Consider the following 13,624-nt stretch of genomic DNA (forward strand, 5'->3'; position numbering starts at 1 on the left):
CTTGAATGGAAAGATAGGAGAGGAAGAAAGCTGAGGTTGTTCAATGGAGGAGCTACATACAAATATGTGTAATAGTATAAATACAACATGATTAACCTGGACACTCTCTATTGGGGGGGAATGGAGGGGGAAGGGCATCAAGCACAATATAAATGTACACCACTCTCAGTATGTTCCACTTATAAAAAAAATAAAAATTAAAAAATAACAATAAAATAAAATTTAAAAATAAATAAATTTTCTAGGAATAGAAAAAAATTCTTTCTTTGGTGTTATGCACTTGATATAGAAAAGATAATCATTAATTTTGGAAAACCAGATATCTCAAACAAATAACTTTTAAGCTAATTGTACCATCTATTGAAATACTATACCAATTAATTTGTTAATATAATATGATGAGAAAATGGAATTCAGTTCTAAGTGGTAAATGGCAGATTTGAGCTCAGGAAAAGGAATAAATATCTTTGAACTGCAAAAAGAATGAGACTAAAAAATAAAATGGCAAAGAAGATTACAAAATTCAGAAACTGCTACACAGAAAATCAAACAGAAAATAGAACAAACAGTAACAAAAACTACCAGTATTCTTAGAATGCACTTTTTACAATAAAAGTTTTTCTTTTAATCTATCACACCAAGTTTTATTTAGTTTAATCCATTATGTCCTGGGTCCTATATATGGGACACAAATGAAAACTGATACTGAAAACACTGATAACCCATATATAGTATGTTGGGACATAATGGGTTAAAACTAAAAACTTTCCTCCTTCTAAGAAATTATCTTTTTTTTAATTGGTCATCAGTTCATGAAAAATAAAAAACTATACATGATAAAACAACTTTAAAATCCACATTAAAATTTAAATTTAAATCACATGAGAAGGTATTTATATAGCACAACGTGTATGTACAAGATAAAAAGACAAACTGGAGAATATTTTGCTTAGCAATGTTTTAAGTTAGGTAATACAGTTGGTGCGATACCTGTAGGTATTCCTGAAACTCTTCTCTCTTTGACTTTAGGAATTCATAGTTTTTGGGGCCAATGATCCTCTTGGATGGTAGCTGAGCATCAGGAAATGTGCCTGAAATGTGCACACACTAAGTTTTCACGATGTTCTGCTGCTGCTTTAAAATTTTAAATTTACTATAGTAAGCTGGGCATGGTGGTGCACGCTTGTAATCCCAGCACTTGGAAGGCTAAAACAGGAGGATCGCAGTTCAAGGATCAGCTACTTAGGGAGGTCGTGTTTCAAAATAAAGAATAAAATATTGGGCTGGGAGTATAGCTCGGAGTTAGAATGCCCCTGGGTTCAATCCCCAGTACCACAGAGAGAGAGAGAGAGACACACACACACGTAGATAGATACTGGGGATTAAATCCAAGGGCATTCTACCTCCGGGCTACCCTCCTCCCAAGCCATATTTTGTTTTATTTTGAAACAAGGGTCTAAGTTGCAGAGGCCTCACTAAATTGCTGAGGCTGGCTTTGAACCTGTGATCCTCCTATCTTAGCCTCCCAAGTACTGAGATTACAAGGACGTGCTACCATGCCCACCTTTGACATTATCTTTTATCTTCACAAAATCAGAACTTTAAGTCAGAAGACAGACCAAAGAACGACAATCTACTGATAACTACAACAACCACTCTTCACTAATGCAGAATTTTTAGGTATGTGTCTATGTATGTGTTTTACCGGGAACTGAACCCAGAGGGCTTCTACCTCTGAGCTACATGCCCATATCAATTTTATTTCTTATATGGAAACAGGGTCTTGCTAGGTTGCAGAGAGACTCACTACTTGTTGAGGCTGTCCTTGAATCTGCAATCCTTCTGTCTCAGCCTCCCAACTACTAGGATCATAAGTGTGCACCACCATGCCTGGCTCTAGCTGTCTTTACTAATAAAAACAACTTAAAAAATTTACCACAAAATTATTTTGAATTCGTAGGATTCTATTAAAATCTCACAAAAGAAGCATCTACTTTCTCACAGAGAAAAAAAAGAGTAGCATTTTGTCAATGTTATATAGGCTTAAAAAAAATTTAAAAGCCGGGTGTGGTGACGCATGCTTGTAATCCCAGCATTCGGGAGGCTGAGACTGGAGGATCACGATTCGTGGACAGCCTCGGCTACTTAGTGAGGCCCTCTGCAACTTAGTGAGACTCTGTTTCAAAACAAAGAACAAAAAATTGGGCAGGGGGTGAAGCTCGGATGTCAAATGCCCCTGGGTTCCATCCCCAAACCCGCAAAAAAAATTAGTTATTTTTATCATGTCAAGATAAATTGAATAGAACCTTTTCTAAAGTATAAGAAAGAGGTGTACATGTGTGTGTGAGACAGAGAGAGAGGGGCGGAGTGTGTGTGTGTGTGTGTGTGTGTGTGTGTGTGTGTGTGTGGAGAGAGAGAGAGAGAGAGAGAGAGAGAGAGAGAGAGAGAGAGAGAGAATGAATGAAAATGAATGAGAATATATTGAGGATTGAACCCAGGGGCATTTTACCTCCAAGTTACACCCTATTTTATTTTATTTATTTATTTATTTATTTTTGCAGGTCTGGGGATGGAACCCAGGGGCATTTGACCTCTAAGTTATATCCCCTGCCCTATTTTTTATTCTTTATTTTGAAACCGGGTCTCACTGAGTTGCAGAGGGCCTCACTAAGTAGCTGAGGCTGTCTGCGAATCACGATCCTCTGGTCTCAGCCTCCCAAGTGCTAGAATTAAAAGCGTGCGCCACCAGGCCCTGCTATTTTATTCTTTATTTTGAAACAGCGTCTCACTAAATTGCTGAGGCTGACCTCCAATGTGGGATTCTCCTTTTCTCAGTCTCCCAAGTACAGGGATTACTAGGGTGGGTCACCATGCCTGACTGAGGTTGTTTTGGGTACTAGAATTGAACTCAGGGGCATTCTGTTCCCAAGCTACACCCCCTTGTCCTATTTTTTTTCCTTTATTTTGAAACAAGGTCTCACTAAATTGCAGAAGACCTCACTAAGTAGCTGCGCCTGGCTATAAACCTGTAATCCTCCTGTCTCAGCCTCCCAAGTACTGGGATTACAAGTGTGTACCACCATGTCCAGCTTGAAGTTATTTTTAAATTTTAATTTTTATTAGTAAAAAAGTAGTCAAGGCCAGGCATGGTGGCACACCCTTGTAATCCCAGCATTTGGGAGGTGGAGACCAAAGGGTTGTGGTACGTGGACAGCCTTAGTTACTTAGTGAGGCACTTTGCAACCCAGTGAGACCCTATTTCAAAAATAAAAGGACTAGCCGGGCGTGGTGGCGCACCACGCTTGTAATCCCCACTTGGGAGGAGGAGACAGGAGGATCACGCAGGTTCGAAGCCAGCCGCGCTGGCTTAAGAGACCCTGTTTCCAAATAAAAATATTAAAAAATAGGTCTGGGAGTGTAGCCCAGAGGTAGAAGGGTTTCTAGGAACCCCAGTACCACCAAAATAAATAAATAAATAAATAAATAAATAAATAAATAAATAAATAAATAAACTAAAAAATAGGGCTGATGTGTGGATCAGAGGTAGAATGCCCCTGGGTTCCATCCCCAGTACCGCAAAAAAAAAAAAAAAAAAAAAAAAAGGCAGTCAAAGTGCATTTAAAAAGACTTAAGCAAAAATGAAGACATAAAAACAGCATATTTGCTGGGCATGGTGGCGCACACTTATAATCCTCACACTTAGGAGGCTGAGACAGGAGGATCACACAGGTTCGAAGCCAGCCTCAGCTACTTAGTGAGGCTCTCAGCAACTTAGTGAGACCCTGTTTTCAAATAAAATATAAAATAGGTCTGGGAGTATACTACCAAATTAAAAATAAAAAACAAAAAACCAGCATATTCCTATAACCAATAAAATTGTACAAAATTGTCACTGCTAGGGTTTTTTGGTATAATTACTTAAAAAAATATTAGTCTGGTAATAACTTTTAAACAGGCTAATGATAAATTATGATATTTTATACACAAAGAGTAACATACCGTGAAATTCTGTTAGTTTTGATTCAAGTACATAAAATTCAAGGTATCTTCTATAGACAGACCAATGTTCAGGCTCATGCCCAACTGTGGAATACACATTTAGTAAATATATGAATTTTAAAAACTGAATACATGCTGATTAAAATACAATTTTACAATGCACTACTAACAGGATGCAAGATTGATTATTTGTTTGTTTGTTTGTTTGTTTATTTTTGTGGTACTGGGGATTGAGCCCAGAAGCATTCTACCTTTGAGCTACATCCTCAGCCCTAATTTTTTAGCTTTAATTTGAAACAGAGTCTTCCTGGGTTGATTAGAGTATCACTACCAGCTGAGCCTGTCCTTGGGCCTGCAATCCTCCAGTCTCAGCCTCCCAAGTACAAGGATTACAGGTGTGTCCCACTACCCCCAGCAGGGTGCAAGATATAAAACATTAATTACAATTAATTACAATTAAAATATATTTTCTTTTGTTTATATATAAATATTTAAATTTTTATTTTTTATTTTTTTATTTTATTGGTACACTATAGTTTCACATCATAATGTGGATCATAATGACAATGGCATACTTTCACATAGTACTTGGTACCCTCCCCCATCCTCTATTTTAATTTTAAATTATCTAGATGAGATTGATGAAACATATTTATCTATTTATGAAGTTGCCTGAAGAAAATATATTTTTTCTGTAACAGAATCATAGAGCTGGCAGGAACTTTAAAATATTATGCTGTTATTTTTAAAATGTCAACAAAGTTATATATTTCATGAAAATTTATGATCATATTTGTTTCCCTCAAATATTTACCAAATTGTCCCGATCTAATAATACAGCATAAGACGGGCGTGGTGGCACATGCTTGTAATCCCAGTACTTGGGAGGCTGAGAAAGGAGGATCGCACAGGTTTGAATCCAGCCTCAGCTACTTAGTAAGGCTATCAGCAACTTAGACCCTGCTTCCAAATAAAATATAAAATAGGTCTGGGAGTATAGCCCGGAGGTAGAAAAGCCCCTAGGTTCCACCCCCAGTAACACACACACACACACACACACACACACACACACACACACACACACAAATAATAATAATAATAAGACCGGCACTACTCAATAGAACATTCTGCATTATGTAAATGTTCTATTAATTTGCCCTCCATAGCTGCAACTAAGTCACATGTTGCTATTAAACACCAGAAATATGGCTAGTGCAATTAAGGAAATAAAACTTTATATAATTTAATTTTAAATGTCACATGTGGCTAGTGGCTATTAAACTGAGCAGCACAAAGTAGTGGTTTAAAGAGCAAGTCAGATTGGACTGTATAATCCAATCCAAGTTTCTCCAATCTATTATGTGGCCTTGAACAAATACCGTGATCTCACTGTATTAGTTTGCTTAGATGTAGAATAATTGTGCCTATCACATAAAAAATAACTACATAAAACACTTTTGTAAAGCACATAGCATAGAATCAGCAGCCCAAAAATGTTGTGCAATATTTGGCATCTCACATCTTTCTAGCATAGATCTGAAAATGCAAAGGATCAAATCAACCAAAACAAGAACATCTTTAAAACAATATTGCTATTCAGAAAAAAAAAAAAAACAACAATCTGATATGGTCATAACTGCTAACATAAATACTAGTTTTCTTCTTCAACTAGTAGTTTTAAAGATTGTTTATCTAGTTTGAGCTTTTAAAAATCCAAACAATGGAGCCAGACACTCTTAATTTAATCTCAGTTCTTGGGAGGCTGAGACAGGAGGATCAGAGGTTCACAGCCAGCCTCATCTACTTAGTGAGGCCCTCCACAATTTAGTGAGACTCTGCTTCAAAATAAAAAAATATGGCTGGTGTGTAGCTCAGAGGTAGAATTCCTCTAGATTCAGTAATCCTCAGTATTGAGGGGGAAAATAAAAAAATGCTAGTTTACTATAAATATAAAATCAATGTAGTAAAGATGCTCTATTTTGGGGGGGGGAGGGGGGTGGTACTAAGGGTGGAACACAGAGGCTTTCTACCTCCAGGCTATACTCCCAGACCTATTTATATTTTATTTGGAAACAGGGTCTCACTAAGTTGCTGAAAGCCTCACTAAGTAGCTGAGGCTGGCTTCGAACCCGTGCGATCCTCCTGTCTCAGCCTCCCAAGTACTGGGAGTGTTAAGTGTGGACCACCATGCCTGGCTCTATTTTTTTTTTTTTTCCTGCGGTACTGAGGATTGAACCCAGGAGCATTCTACCTCCAAGATACAATCCCAACCCTACTTTTTAGTCTTTCTTTTAAAACAGGGTTTCACTAAGTTCTGGAGGGCCTAAGTAGCTGAGGCTGGCAGCAGACCTGTTATCCTCTGGTCTCAGCCTCCTAAGTACTAGGATTATAAGCATATGCCACCACACCTGGCTAATGGCTACACACCTTTAGAATGCTGAGAGAAAAGCAACTGGCAAGACTGAATCCAGAGCAATAACAAGATCACACAGCACTGCCTCAAAATGAATAGAGCAAAATCCTGCCTGGTAATTAGTTACAATAGGAAAAACCATTGCTAACCTCTCTGGACAATCTTCCTTCCCCATTCTGATTCTTTTGTTCTTGAGATATAGTTTCAAAAAAATTACGAAAATGTAATGCTTTTGGAAAATAGAGAATGATCAGCACTGACCTTTACACTACCACTTAGTTACTACTCTTAAGAATTACTTCCTAACATTTAACTTTCTCCCTTCTTTCCTCATAGATAGGTCCCTCTTCCTGAGCTTAACTTTATTTTCTGTTTATCATTCCCAACATGTGTAGGACTTTGATTGTGGTTTTCCTTACATTGACTGCTTCACCTCTTGGACACAGCCCGAAGTAGGGACTTTTTATTCAGCTATGGATGCTACTTAATCTTTGTCTCTATTACAGTATACACTTAAAACAAAAAAAGATAGCAAAACATGAAGACAATTTGTAAAGCTTTACTTGACTGTGCTTTCATTAATTCTAATTAGTCAACAATATGGGAGAGAGGAAATTCTGTCTTAGTTAAGCTGATATAATATCTGATATAGTTCTGAATGCATTAATGACAATTAAGAGTAATGGCTAATGATGATAGCAATAAACCATTAAAAGAACATCATAGAGAATGCCATGCCAGATTATCTCTCAGGCATCTGCTCAATAGTGTTAGTTGAAAGAATTAATTAACCATTAACAGTGACAGCCTAGGAAATACTAAGTTTTTGTTCAATTTTCTGTTCTGGACACTTATCTTTTGGATATATAATCATATTCAATAGTTACAAGTGGCAAAATATTTATCATGCCTCATCTAGATTCATGAGTTTAAGAAAGGTATTCATAAATCTTCCTACCTGCTCTTCTATCATTTCTTTCCACATCAATACAAAACACAGGAATTCTCTCCTTTTTCTCCTTTCTTTCAGAGGAGGGATCCTCAAAAAAGTCTACATATGGAATGCTAATTTTCCATGCAGCAAGGTTTCGGGGAGTATTCGGTGTGCTCACAGCTTCTACTGGAGAATCATCTTCCATCACAACAATACCTTCTTCAATCTGGAAAACAAATTGTCAGAATAAATTTAAGAGTTTCAGTACTTTATAACATGTAAAGATACAAATAATATAAAATAATATGTGCCAAGACATCCTGCTGCCTCGGCATCTATGTGTTGAGACCCCACTCCACATAGTTAATTCGGCAAAAAGCCCTGAGAAGAAGGTGTCGTCTCTGGCCAAAGTACCCCCCACTTTTACTATTATTCTTTTAACTCTCTACACGAATTGCTCCAATGATGTGAAATCAGGACTATGATGAAATTGAGTCCGTGGAAATAAAATCTCTAATAATTTGCCTAAACGTCCTTGGCTCTGCTCAATAATAATAAAAACTGGCCAGAATTCAGATGCTGTGATAAGCATTCCAGCTGCAGCAATCACAAAGGGTCTCCGACCCTCACTATCACTAACTTAGGTTAAGCTATTAACTCAGGTAAGGTAGCTCAGTTTAAGGTAACTTTGTTTACCCTTGAGATCCTGCCTAGAGACAGAAAAGATAAAAACCTTGTGTGTGACCTTAAAGCAATTTAGTTGATAAACAACTTAGTTGCCCAAATACAATAGACTCAAGGAAAAAGATTGGTGACTTTTACGCCCAGTATAAATATTCCTGAAGACAGAGAGGCTGACCGCATGGTTAGAAATGAATATGACAAAATAAAGGACAGACGTTTTAAGTATATATGTATGAAGGAAAGGAAATACCGTAAGAGTAAGAAAAGCATTTTTGCATGAAGAAGAGCTTATCATAAGAAAGTCCCAACTGGGAAAGGAAGGAATTAGAAGGTTAAAAGCAGGTTGCAGAGGGTTTGTGACAGGGAAATGGATTATTAAAGATGGATAGACCTTTAATAGGCTTGTTGTCTAAAGAAGAGTGTTCAGCAGTTAAGGAAATACATCTGACAATTAAAACCAAGAACCTTGTGGTGTTGTTTGTGGTATTTTGCCTGCCAAACTGTGTTGTGAGTTTGCTTAAGCTTTCAGATTTAGAAGGTAAAATGCCAACACCTGGAGAAACTCTATCACATCCACCTGAATCACCACATCTCCCCACACTTGCTATATGAACTGAGCCCAAAAGATAGAAAGTTCCAAGAAAGCCAAAGAAGATTCCCCGAGAAACCCCCAAGCCTTGGCCATGCTTGTTTATTTTGGGAAGTGGCCCCCTGGGACTGCTTATCTGCAAAGACCTTGGAAAAGAATCCGGAGTCAATCTCTCGAAGGCCAACAGCCAGCTGAAGGACTAGTTTTATTACCTTTGTTTACATGTCATTCATTATTATTTCACAATGATTACACCCACCTCCCTTTTCTCTTATTATTAACTTTACTGGTGAAGGGTATAAATTTCTTGGAGTTTTTGTAATAAAGTGTCATTGGCTCAAGAAGCCTTTGTCCGCCTCAGATTCTTTCCCAAACGTCGTACCTAAAAACTTAGGGAATTCATAGAGGGGAAAGAATCGCTGCAGATAAGTTTCTGCAGGACATCACCTGCCTTTTGCCCCATCTTTCTGAGGCTCCCGGCCGCAAGTGGACTTGCCCCCCCCACAAGGACTGAGCTCGTCGGTAACAAATATGCCTATATCAGTTTGATTTTTTTTTTTTTTTTTTTTTGGTGGTACTCAGGGTGGAACCCAGAGGCTTTCTACCTCCGGGCTATACTCCCAAACCTTTTTTATACTTTATTTGGAAACACGGTCTCATTAAGTTGCTGAGAGCCTCTCTAAGTAGCTGAGGCTGGCTTTGAATCTGCGATCCTCCTGTCTCAGCATCCCAAGCGCAGGGATTCAAGTGTGCACCACCACGCCTAGCTTCAGTTTGATAATTCTTAAGATAGGAAATCAGGTATATAAAATTTTCAACTGAAACGGTAATGATAAAAAGTTAAAACTGGCAAATTATTAGCATCAACTCCAGGTTTGGTTATATCACTTTGTATGACAATACCATAGAAATTAGAGAGCAGACATTTCAGAGACTATGAAAAAATAAAGTATGAAAATATAAAAAGTTTTCAGCCTTGGTGAAAAGAAATAGAAATCAGTACACCGATTTTTTTCATTTAGGAATGTAAAATGTTATAAACAGTAATAGTCATTGATGGAGATTACACAAACTGATTATGTGATACACTGAGGTTATAAGGTATAACAGTGTAACCTTGCTGGAAAGTGTTTTAACAAAATGTTTCCATAAAGAGTCATAAAATAATTTTTAACAAATGATTCTTCTATATATGCAAATGAAAATGTTTATTTCAAATAGCTTTTTAAACTAGGAAAGAAGTCAAATATAAATATATTTACATCAACATTAAATAATATAAATTTCGGGGAAAAGGTCTCAATTCCACCTCTGTAGAATTAAGATTGTTTTTATCTTTTTTGTGTGTGTGTGGCACTGGGGATTAAACTCAGGGGCATTCTACCTTTGAGCTATACCTCCAGTCCTATTATTTTTTTATTTTGAAACAGGGTCTCACTAAGTTGCAGAGGGCCTATGAAGATGCTGAGGCTGGCCACGAACTTGTGATCCTCCCGTCTCAGCCTCCCAAGTACTGGGATTATAAGCATGTGCTACCATGCTTGGCTTATCTCCCAATTTCTAAATTTTAATAAGGCCAGGCATGGTGGCACCGGCTTGTAATCCCTAATCACAGGTTCAAAGCCAGCCTCAGCAATTTAGTGAGGTTCTCAGCAACTTAGCAAGACCCTGTTTCCAAATAAAAATAAAATAGCTATGAGGGTGTAACCCAGAAGTAAAAGGACCATTAGTTCTAGTCCCAGTACCATAATAAATAAATAAATAGCTAGAGCTATAGCTCAGATATAGAATGCCCATGGGTTCAACCCAGAGTATTTCAAAAATAAATAAATATAATTTTAAAAATATAAGTGCTTAAAATAATATTTAAAAATATCTAAAAATAAAATAGAAATAGTTTTTAAAAAGAAAGCCACATACATGCAAAAGAAGGAAAAACTATCTAATTCTTTAAATTGGAAGAGACTCTTTGAATCTGACTTATATAAATCTCTGGTTACTTAAACATTTCTAACTCAGCTGGGCATGGTGGCACATATTTGTAATCCCAGCACTTGGGAGGCTGAGACAGGAGGATCACACAAGTTCAAGGCAGCCTCAGCTCGAAGCCAGGCTCTCAGCAACTTAGTGAGACCCTGTTTCCAAATAAAGTATAAAATAGGTCTGGGAGTATAGCCCAGAGGTAGAAAAGCCCCTGGGTTCCACCCCCAGTACCACCACCAAAAAAAAAAAGAAATTCTAACACATGGTAAAGAAGGGAAAATATTACAATTAAAACACATACATGTTGAACATATTCCCTATTTGTGTGTTGTGTGTAGGGGTAGGGAGTGCTTGGGATGGAACCCAGGGCCTTCTACCTCTGGGGTATACCCCTAGACCTATTTTATATTTTAATTTGGAAACAGGGGTCTCACTAAGTTGTTGAGAACCTCAGTAAATTACTGAGGTTGGCTTCAAATCTGTGATCCTCCTGTCTCAGTCTCCGAAGTACTGGGATTACAAGTGTGAGCCACAATGGCTTGAAAAGACTCCTTTTAAGGTAAGGAGACAAAGGCTACAGAATTACAAATAACCTAGTCAAAGAAAACTAGTAGGGAGGAGAAATTTCCAGAATTCTAGCACACTCTCTTCTACCTCCCTCCCTTCTTTCCATATTCAAGATCCACTTCTAATAAAACTTTCTCTCTCAAAGTCCCTTCTCTTTTTTCTGTTCTTGTCCTAAATGGGCTTCCCCAAATCCGTAATAAGATGGTTACTAGTCTTAGGCAGGCATCCTAATGTACAGTGTTTAAGAAATCCAAATTCCAAAAGAATAAAACATAGTAGGTTTTACAGTTTATGGGGCAAGGTTACTGCCTCATAAACTTAGAAGGAAAACAGAGAGAACTATGTGTGAGGGAAATATCCACTCCACTGCTTGGAATATAAGGTTCAAGATAACATTTATCATGGTTATTACAATTTATTGCTGTTGTTAATGGAGCTGGCTTCTGAGGTAAGAGTGTAAAGGAGAATACAAAGTGATATACTGTGGGGTTTTTTTTGTTTTTTTTGCAGTAGTGAGGATGGATCCCACAGCCATTCTACCTCCAAGCCACACCCCTAGCCCTATTTTTCATTCTTTTATTTTGAAACAGGGTCTCATTGAGTTACAAAGGGACTCACTAAGTAGCTGAGGCTGGCCGGCGAACTGTGATCCTTCTGTCTCAGCCTCCTGAATGCTGGGATCGCAAGCGTGCACCACCACAACCATACTGTATTTAAGAAACTTACTAAAGTATAAATGTGATCCTCTTAAATTAAGTGAATCATCTCAAAAAAATCTTAAAAAAAGAGGAAACGGAAAATTCTTAGCAGCATACAAATACCAATGAATGAAAGAAGAACAAAGTTTTGCAATTTACTGTTGTGTGTGTGTGTGTGTGTGTGTGTGTCTCTGAGCTACACCCTCAGCCCTTTATTTATTTTTATTGTATTTATTTATTTTTCTTGCAGTACCAGGAATAGAACCCAGGGACATTGTGTTTCTGAACTACATCCCCAGCCCAATTTTTTAGTCTTTTTTTTTTAATTTTTGAAACAGGGTCTCAATGAATTGCAAAGGCCTTGCTAAGTAGCTGAAGCTGTCAGTCTCTGGTTTCCACCTCCCGAATGCTGGGATTACAAGCATGCACCACCACACTAGGCCTTATATTTTGTTTTGAAACATGGTCATGCTAGGTTGCAGAGACTGACCCAAGTACTAGGATTAGCAACGTATACCCACACCCAGCTCACTATTACCACTTAAATAGTGCTATAGCAAAAAGTTTAATGAAAAATCTCTGAGGCAATATTTCTCTGAGTTTTCAGGGTTTCCTTTGATGTTTCTCAAAAATATTTACTACTGCAACCAAAACACAAGTACCTTTTGTTTTCAAACAGATTCTACCAAAAGGATAGGAATTAAGGAAGTCAAAGATAAAAGGCTAGGTGATAGTCCCCTGTTTCTAAATGCTAATGTTTCTGATTTTTATCTTTTCCTATATGGAGATAACAGACAACTTAGAAAAAGGGCATATTATGTTCCAGCAGTTTATTTATAAATCAGTTCTGAAACTGGACATATATTTTCAGACAGACCCAATCTTACAGACTGATAACTGGTTCCCAGGTCTGTACACACTGCTGATTTAACCCATAACCTAATACCCATATAATTATAGGAATTGATGGTATTATAATAGTATATAGTGAGCCAGGAGTGGTGGCACACGCTTGTAATTCCAGCATTTGGAAGGCTAAAACAGGAGGATAGCAGTTCGCGAACAGCCTCAGCTACTCAGTGAGAGCCTTTGCAACTCAATGGGACCATATTTCACAATAAAGACTAAAAAATAGGGCTGGAAGTGTAGCTTGGAAGTAGAATGCCCTTGGGTTTTATCCCCAGCACCATACTAAAAAAAAATATTGAAACAACCCAGGGCAACTCCCCCTCCGAGCTACGCCTCCAATCCATTTATCTATCTATCTATCTATCTATCTATCTATCTATCTATCTATTTATCTATTTATTTTGTGGTAGGGGGATGAAACCCAGGGGCATTCTACCTCTAAACTACACCCCAGCCCTATTTTTTTTTTAATTCTTTATTTTGAAACAGGATCTCACGTCGGGCGTGGTGGTGCAGGCTTGTAATCTCAGCATTCAGGAGGCTGAGACTGGATGACTGCGGTTCACAGACAGCCTCAGCTACTTAGTGAAGCCCTTTCAACTCAGTGAGACCCTGCTTCAAAATAAAGAATAAAAAATAGGGCTGGGGTTGCAGCTCGGAGGTAGAATGCCCTGGTTCCATTCCCAGTACCGCAAAAAGACAAAAATCAAACAAATAAACAGAGTCTTGCTAAGTAGCTGAGGCTGTCAGCCAACCTGGATCCTCCTGTCTCAGCCTCCCAAATGCTGGGATTGCAAACATGCGCCACCACACCTGGCTCTCCAACCCTTTTTATTTTGAAACAGTCT

General features: G+C 37.9%; 1 protein-coding gene across 12 annotated transcripts in view; it reads right to left on the minus strand.

Annotated features, from left to right (window-relative positions):
* Positions 1–13,624, minus strand: part of SNX14 (sorting nexin 14) — a gene marked incomplete at both ends in the record, with an annotated part of 99,178 nt that overhangs the window by 20,142 nt on the left and 65,412 nt on the right. For all 12 annotated transcript variants that reach the window (XM_080699853.1, XM_080699859.1, XM_080699863.1 and 9 more), the window contains 3 exons: positions 991–1,091; positions 4,000–4,083; positions 7,371–7,572. In XM_080699853.1, the coding sequence (XP_080555979.1) occupies positions 991–1,091; positions 4,000–4,083; positions 7,371–7,572 (387 nt within the window). The remainder of the gene's footprint in view (positions 1–990; positions 1,092–3,999; positions 4,084–7,370; positions 7,573–13,624) is intronic.

The sequence above is a fragment of the Muscardinus avellanarius genome (assembly GCF_963383645.1).
Source record: "Muscardinus avellanarius genome assembly, chromosome: 8".
NCBI classification, from domain to species: domain Eukaryota; kingdom Metazoa; phylum Chordata; class Mammalia; order Rodentia; family Gliridae; genus Muscardinus; species Muscardinus avellanarius.